This window comes from Drosophila guanche, unplaced genomic scaffold (genome assembly GCF_900245975.1).
Source record: "Drosophila guanche unplaced genomic scaffold, DGUA_6, whole genome shotgun sequence".
NCBI lineage: Eukaryota > Metazoa > Arthropoda > Insecta > Diptera > Drosophilidae > Drosophila > Drosophila guanche.
The window spans coordinates 1,168,540-1,176,645 of record NW_022995750.1 but is presented as its reverse complement, the minus strand read 5'-3'; the positions used below and the strand labels follow the sequence as shown (position 1 = coordinate 1,176,645).

At 42.3% G+C, this 8,106-nt stretch overlaps 2 protein-coding genes across 4 annotated transcripts in view; both read right to left on the bottom strand.

Annotated features, from left to right (window-relative positions):
• The window catches only part of LOC117585996 (phosphatidylinositol transfer protein beta isoform), a 9,571-nt gene extending 4,155 nt beyond the window's left edge, over positions 1–5,416 (bottom strand). The window contains exons 1-2 of one of the 3 annotated variants that reach the window (XM_034275820.1): positions 5,296–5,416; positions 4,756–4,806 (exon numbers count right to left, since the gene is read on the bottom strand). In XM_034275820.1, coding sequence (XP_034131711.1) covers positions 4,756–4,772 — 17 coding nt within the window. In that variant the 5' untranslated portion in view covers positions 4,773–4,806; positions 5,296–5,416. Of the gene's footprint in view, positions 1–4,755; positions 4,807–5,067; positions 5,087–5,295 lie in introns of those variants that run through there. The other 2 variants (XM_034275823.1, XM_034275822.1) reach the window with 2 other exon arrangements.
• A 544-nt stretch (positions 5,417–5,960) lies between these two features.
• LOC117586444 lies at positions 5,961–8,103 on the bottom strand. Its single transcript, XM_034276484.1, has one exon. The coding sequence runs from the start codon at positions 8,050–8,052 to the stop codon at positions 6,190–6,192; it is 1,863 nt and encodes a 620-aa protein (XP_034132375.1). The 5' UTR covers positions 8,053–8,103; the 3' UTR covers positions 5,961–6,189.
• Between the last annotated feature and the right edge of the window lie 3 nt (positions 8,104–8,106).

Below are 8,106 nucleotides of genomic sequence, written 5' to 3'. Positions count from 1 at the left end.
CCCCCAATTCCCGGCCCCCCCCCCCCCCCCCCCCCACCCCAAGGTTAAAGTTCGGTGTGCGCTGCTCCTGCACACTTTTGTTCAGTGTTTAACTTTTGACTTAGTTCATGCCAGGTACTGAGATGGATGATTAAGGTGTGAGCGAGGGAAGATGGAATGAAGAGAAGGGCTCGGGCTTAAAGTAAATTAAAACCTTTTCATGCTGCCCCTTAATTGTTAGTGAAGTTATTCGAGAGTACACAACTAATTAGAAAAGGCAAATAAGTTGCAGGTAGAACTAAAGGATAGTGGATGAAGGAACTTGAAGGTTCTTCGAAAGGTGTCTGTCAGTTTAAAAGTCTCGTTTTCATTTCTTAAAGAAATCCCATCTAATTCTTCTGTAAACAAAACGATACTCAAAACTTTTTTTTCATCAAATTTCATCGTTTAATCAATTCGAATTGTAAAAGTTTTTGGCACACAAAGAAATTGCCAATAAAAAAAATTATTTCTCTTATATATTTTTCTTTCCATTTGGAAAGTTTTCCTGGTCTCCTGCTTCCTCCCCATAACAAACACAAGAGTCGAAGAAAGAGAGAGAAAAAAAGAAAGACTCATAAAATCCGAAAATCAAAAACAAGAAGGAAATATTTATGGCCGTTGGGCCCATGAAGGAAATAACAGAAAACACAGTTTGTGACAAAAGTTTGTGTCCCAATAAGATACGAGTACAGAAATAAGTAAATAAATTTCCAGAGGGGGTTCCCTCGGGCAGGACGAGCAACGAGAGCTCTTTCTCTAGTGGCCCCAAGGGAGAGAAAGAAATAATAGAAACAACATCCACAACTGGGTCAAATACATATATACCAATGCGAGAGATCAAACGATAAAAGACACGCAAAATTCCTCCAATACTTTTGCACTGAAAGAAAAACAAGGGGAAGAAATAGAGAATCAATTATTCCCACAAAAATACAGCTACACTTGTGGATCAAGACGAGGATTTTTATTGAATATTTTTGAAATTTCGCTCAGTGCATGTGCGAGTGACAGGAAGGGGTTTGGTGAATCAGAGCACACAATGAAAGGAATAAAGAAATTATGCAAAAACAAAACAAGGCAAAATCCGGACATAAAAGAAATCGCCACATATGCGAAGAGCCAAAGGAAAGGGCTGGGAAGAAGAAGTAGTTTGACTTAAGGACTGTCGCAGGCGAGAATAAGAGAAGAGACAGAAGGAATGAATGAATGAATAAAAGTCAACTGAGTCACGGAACAAACAATAACAACAACAATAACGGCTGAGCAGCCAGCGGGAGGGCAGTGAAGCGTGAGCTCTTAATGAGACCAAAGTTGCCGAAAGAAAACCCTCAAGGGGGTCGCTCGGTCGGTGGGTCTTTCTCTCTTTCCCTGTGGCCATGCACAAGCGGGGAAATTGTTTGCTTTTGTTGGCATAATTGAAAATGGAAAGTGAATGTGTGAGTGGGACGGCAGAGTGAGTGTGGGCCAAAGTGGGTGACAGAGAGGGAGCTTCTGGCCATGGCTCGCTGCGGTCGCTTCGTGGGCGGCCGCCACTCTCGGACAACAATTGAAGGCTGGTCTGAAGTACAGTAATAATTGATTTACTTCGCAGTAAAAGATGTCTTGTGGCGAGATTGGAAATCGAGTGGTGTGACAAGGGGAGGCAAGGGCGAGGTCATATCACACATGTATGATGTATGTATGCATGCATAATGAAGGTTGCTTTTTCTTTCGAGGAAAATGATTCATTGAATCGATGACTGCATCAAAAAACATATGAAAGGAAGGCCTAGGACATGGGTGGATCGTAGTCATAGAAATACCAAGAAAATCGAGAGACAGACCATCTTCCCAAGAAGAATACAAATCAAATATATATTGGCAAACGGACATCCCTCTCTGCATGACCCACCTGTGGGGTCAAAGTCATAATCAACCCTCTGAAAACCCACAACTAAACTTAACCCAAAAAAACCCCACAATTGCCTTGGGATTAACCTTGTCTAACAGTCGTCGTTTTTTATTCGCGTCATGGTCTCTACGGGGCCCGCATATGGCATTAGGCCATCTGATCTACCATCAGTCACACTCAATTACCAACAATTTGGCTGGGCTGCGAGCACAATACTCGTACATTCGAATCGTGTAATGATACTATAACTGGAACGCACACACCACACACACAGACGCCTAAACGGCACAAATGTTTCGTGTTATCTTATCAGAGAGCACATGGAAAATACAAATGGCGGAACTGAAATTAGAGCTCGTGCCATTTTCAAATTGATTGGATGGAGGCAGACGGGACTGGCAGGTGGGTTGGGTAGATATGTCTGGGATACAAAGTGCGCCAATCGGAGTGTCGTGGGGCTGTAAAAGTCACGCCAGAGTACGTTTTCCCGCAGCCGACATTAACCTCTCTCTAATAGTGGTATTACTAGTGCGACGACTTTATGTACATACGACCATTCATACATATATTTTAAACATGTTTGTATGCTGATATTGAAAACAAGTTTTTGGCTTTTAGAGATCAAAGTTGAAAGAGTTGAAGAGCGCAAATGACAGTACGATCTGTAAGCAGAGAGATGTGCGAAATAAAACATGATATTTAATAACATTTCGTAAGCCTTTTTTCTTTTTGTATAAGGCAACTCAAGCACTGATTTATTATTATTTTACATAAATCCCTTTAATTCCTCTTAAACAAATGTTTACTAGTGTTCATTTACCACAAACGATATCAGATACGCAACCCTACAACTACGCACCGCACTGTACGAGTGGTGTATGCAATTTTTATTATAAATTCACTTCCCAGTCGACTGTCAATAAAATACACTCCCCCTGCCTGCACTTAAAGTATTAATTAGTAAAGCACACAGAAAAAAGAGATGTTTGTTCACGGGGAAATGCGGATGCCACACATACAACATTTAAGCTTGCCGTGCCACATTTTAAGTGCAGGTTATTTGGTTTATCGTTTCGAGTTGATTGTACAATATGTATTTTCATTTTTGCCATTCGTCCCGGAGGCATTTTCAAATTGTTTATCAGCCCGCAGTCATCATCCATACAATACGTGGGAATACGTTGGTGCATGGTATATATTTTTATATTTTTCCTGCATTTTTCGTTTCCCATTTAATGAAGGCGTTGAAATGTTCACAACCAAATGGTTTACACTTCAAATAGAGGCAAAAATCCGGCAATAAAAACTTTTACTTTTTGCAAATATGCAAATGTGCCATGAGGAGGGAATATTGAACATAGCTTAATATTTGTGCAGCAGATGGGATAAAGTGTGGGAAAATAGTCTCACCCAGTTCGTCGCTGCCTACAATCCTCTGATGCAACTTACAACACTTAATCTGTTTATCAATTACTCGCAATTATCAGCAATCGATTTGCTGTACAATCTGCATTAAGAACTCGCCATTATCTATGCTGATTGATGTGATTGATTGCGGGCACTGCAATTTATTAAACTTGATAAGAAAACTACGTACTGCGTGCATCTGTAAGGGTTAACCTTGTAGCAGGTCCTCAAATGTATTCAAATTTCCTTAACCTTCACGTGGCAGCTGCTGACAAAGTCAAAATCAATTATACAATAAATTGAGCAATTCAATTTGCAGCCTTTTTGGTAATTTCCGTTCATAAATTGAAATGAATACGAATGCCAGAACAATAGTTTAGACTAACGGATACCCTGCTTAGCCGATGAGTTAAATTTAAGGCAATCATTTCAGATAATTTTGAATGAATACATTTTGTTTTATGGCCATGCTATCTTCTTCCAATTATATCGCACATGAGGTACTTCATAATCCCTCTACCACGCACCATAATGCTTAGTGTACATACCTCAACTGTAACGCAATACACCCTTCTACTCCCCACATCATAAATATCATTTCCAGCTACAGAGAGAGAGAGAGCGAAAAAGAGAGGGACAGTGGGACCGCTGGAGTGAGAGCCAGAGCGATTTTCAGGCAGCAACGTGAATAATTTGCAAAGAGAATATTTATAGCATTGATTGGAGGCACATTTATAGCACTATTCTGATTGAGGGACATTTGTAAACCGATCCCGAACCCAACACTAGCAATCGAATGTGTTATAAACCATAGTTTATGCAACAAACAAATAAAACCTTATCGACCATTTATTTTACAACTTGTTTGATTAAAGCCTTCGGAGCGCGAATGACTGGTGGAGCGGGGGAGAGAAAGAGTGCGAGAGTGAGTCACCGCCAACAACAATGTGAATTTGACAACGTGGCACCGGTTGGCAGTGGCTGCGGCGTCAGCGGCGCTTAAACAAATTGAAAGTCGGCTTTTACTCGAATTTCGCAGCAATTCAATGCGGCCAATAAGTGAAAAGACGCTTACGTAGCCTCCAACTTGAAACTCATTACGTCACCTGGATGAGAGAGTAGCCCAAGAGAGATAGAAAGAAAGAGAGTGGAAGAGAGAGCGAGCGTGGCAATGCTAGTCGTTCTGATAAGAAAAACATACTTTTGCGGTAAAATAAATGCACAAGAAAAAAACAGAAAAGCAAAAACAACGGCAACAACAAAGGCTTACACGCGACAGTGATGAAGAGAGAGGGCGAGAGAGACGGAGAGAGAGAGAGAGAAAGGCGGGAGCACAAAATCGATTTGTCACAAAGTATTGTGCGGCTTGTGTTTGTCATTTAAATGTTGAAACGCAAAGATTTATGCATAAATGATGTACTGAAAGGAATACTCACAATTCTTTGATCTGCATTTTTCCCAAATTTTTATTTCACTTTTCGAAAACGCTGAGAGGGAGGGGAGAGAGAGCACAGATATAAATTAAATTTGAATTTCTCATTTCCATGCATTTATTTATAAACTATATATAGATGCACTTGCACTTAATGAGAAGCAGAAACCTTCAAACACGCATTTTATTCTATATTTAATTTATTTGAGCAAACAAAACGCTTGACTGCGAGGGGTAGACATAAGAAGGGTGGCACACTGTGCAGAGGAAAGAGGGGTACTCTTTTGTTTGGCTGCCAACTAGCTAAAGCATTTACTTCTCATTCACTTGTTAATGCAATTTAGTTGAGCGGCGTTTTAGTTTCACTTAAATTGGTTTTTTCTTGATTTTTTTATGGATTGTCGGCTAAAAAAACACGAGTCATATGCCACCACACACACTCTGATACAGAACGCACGCACACAAACACAAACACACACACACATACACAGTCGCAATCAGTGGATTTTGCGGCAAAATTTGATTCATCAAAATGCAGACGTACAACTGTTTAGATACCGTGTTTGCCTAATTGCCGGAAAAACGTTGCGCGTCCGTAATATTTGTTAATAATTTTTTGTTATTAGGAGAGCTATACAGTGTGGCCGCGGAAAAATATACCGCCTGACCCTCAGAAATATACCGAAATATGCCATTTGAGTATACTATATACTATCTTAGCCCACCTAACGCCCCTATATTTATACAAGAGAACAACTTGAGTTTAACCACCAAAACGTAATCCTGTTCGTAAATTGAACGGATCTAATGAATCCACTCTCTTTTCTTAGCACATAATTTTACCACTGACCTGCAATGCGTAAATATGTTACATATTTCAAAATAGTCGACCATGGGTTAAACGTTCTGTGTTCATGATCGGATATCATATTCATCGATTTTAATGTTCTGTTTAATATTAGTAGCTACCTAGGACTTTACGCAGTGAAGCTATAATTTTATACGATTAATGAACTTATTGTACACAAGATTGTACACATTTTGTTCTCGGACTTTTTAGAAAATAAAACCTTAAACATAAGTGGCAATGAAATGTTACGCCATTTGAACACTTGTTGCTTGTCAATTGGAAACATGTGAATGGATATACACTGCATTTTTTGCATGTTATGTTGCCCAATTTGTTTTTAAACATTAGTAAACATTTCCTCAGTTCTCTAATTATTCTGTTTAATTTTTGTTGGTTCGATATTAGTGCAAATTATAATTTCGATGGTTGAAATATCGATGTTCCTGTAGCACTATAACTCGATGCGCGGGCACACTTAGATATGGTTCATGGACGATGCGATGATTCCCAGGGCTGGCTGTTTAAGCGAAATATAAAATAAAAAACTTTTAAATACAATTCTTTCGTTGAATCGTGATCCTGACTCGTTCATGTATCTTGAAGGTATGGATCGAAATCAGTTGTCTCGGGAATATATTCTTCTCTTGGAGGCTTTTCATCCTCGTCTCTATGATTTCCTGTGGTTGCCTTTAGAGGCTGCTTCGTTTGCGTCGGAGTCACCTTAATTTTCGTCCTTGTCACCTTTTGTTTTCTTGGCTTCCGCGTTGAATGAACGGTCCTCGCATTTGTGGTTTTTGCTTTTCGATTTCTTGGAGAATGCCTACCTTTTAGAGGCTTCGTCGCGTGCTTTTGATTCGGACTGTCTGTCCCTGACGCTTTTTTCGAACTTTCTGTCACTGTCCTGTTTTTCGGACTCTCAATGGTTTTTCTGTGCTTCGAGCTGTCAATCATTTTTCTTTGTTTCGGACTTGAGGTAACTGTAAACTTGGGGTTTTTCGGTTTTCCGGTGGACCTAGCAGTCGTCTCTGCCTCGTCTTCGTCCTCTTCATCTTGGATATCCGCATCTTCCTCTTCGTTTCGAAGCTCCATTACTTTCCTATTTTTCGGAATCTCAGTCACCGATAGTTTTTTCGGACTCTCCGTCATTTTCATTGGCTTCGGTTCCCGTGAGGACGGAACAGTCGTCTCTGCCGCGTCTTCCTCCTCTTCGTCTTCACTCTGGGAATCTTCGTCTTCTTTGGAAGGCTCCGCCACATCCCTTTCTCTCGGACTTTCAGTCACCGTTTCCTTTTTCGGACTGTGTGTCACCTTCTTGGCTTTCGGGGCTTTGGCCGCTTTGTTTTTATTGGGTTTCTCTGCCTCTGCTTCAGCTTCCACATCCTCCAACTCTTCATCTTCTTCATCTGCAGTCTCCGTATCTTCCTCTACTTTGGTAGACTCCGTGACTGCCACTGTTTTACTTCTCGGACTAGCTGCAGTTGCTGTTTGAGTTGTCGAACTCGCGTTCGGCTGTTGCATGGTGGTGGCTGTGGTAGGACGCAAAACCCTTCCCCTAATGGTGACCCGCCTGGTCTTGGGCTTGAGCTTGGCCTTGGCCTTGGCCTTGGCCTGATTATCCACCCGCATGCGTAGGGAGATTTTGATGTGTCCCCTGCCGGAAATCCTCTCTGATACGTCAATGTTCTTTGCCCAGACCCTGCACGCGATTTGCACCTCCTTGTTCTCGGGCATGTCCTTCAGCTGGATGGCCACCACGCGGGCGACGCCCTTCATGTTGCTGGAGGCGTCGTAGTAGGGCCCCGGAATGTAGATCATCGTGGGCGACGGACCCTTCGTCACCTTGCAGCTCAGCCAGATCCTGCTCTTGCCGCCATACTTGCCGATCACATCGTCGAGCTCGTCGGGCGCACTGGATGGTAGATCGTTAATGTCGTCGTACGTCTGCGGCTTGAACCCGTACACATGGTTCATCTTGACGAAGAAGCAGGGCGTCTTCTCCGTCCCATAGCCCCAGAGCGAGTCCGGGTTGCAGTCGTGGAAGAACTTCTCCGCATTGTCGTTCAGTTTATCCAGCCCCGCTTCGATGGTGTCGGCTATCGGATGGATCTGCTTCTCCAGATGCGTGTACCACGATATGGTGGTTGTGTTGCCCGGCACAACGGTTAACCCGGGCGCTCCCTTCAGCCACCTGGGCCGATCTTTGGGTATGAGCGAGTAGTTGAATATTATGTACCACATGCTCATGAGGAAAAAGATCAGGGAGTACAGAAAGAGGTAGTAGCCAATGAACCGGAGCCACGCAAAGGCTGTGCGACCGCACAACTGATTGTTGTCCAGGTCCAGGACCCGCTTCTGCCACGGTATGTCCCGCTTCTTGCGCGTCACCTCCTCCTGGCGGAAACGCTTTCGCACTTTGTAGTGCCCCGCAGGGATCATCAGATCCTCCGGCATTGTTTTTCTGTTTCTTAAATTTTTCAAACAAGTATAATTTACAAACGATGTGGA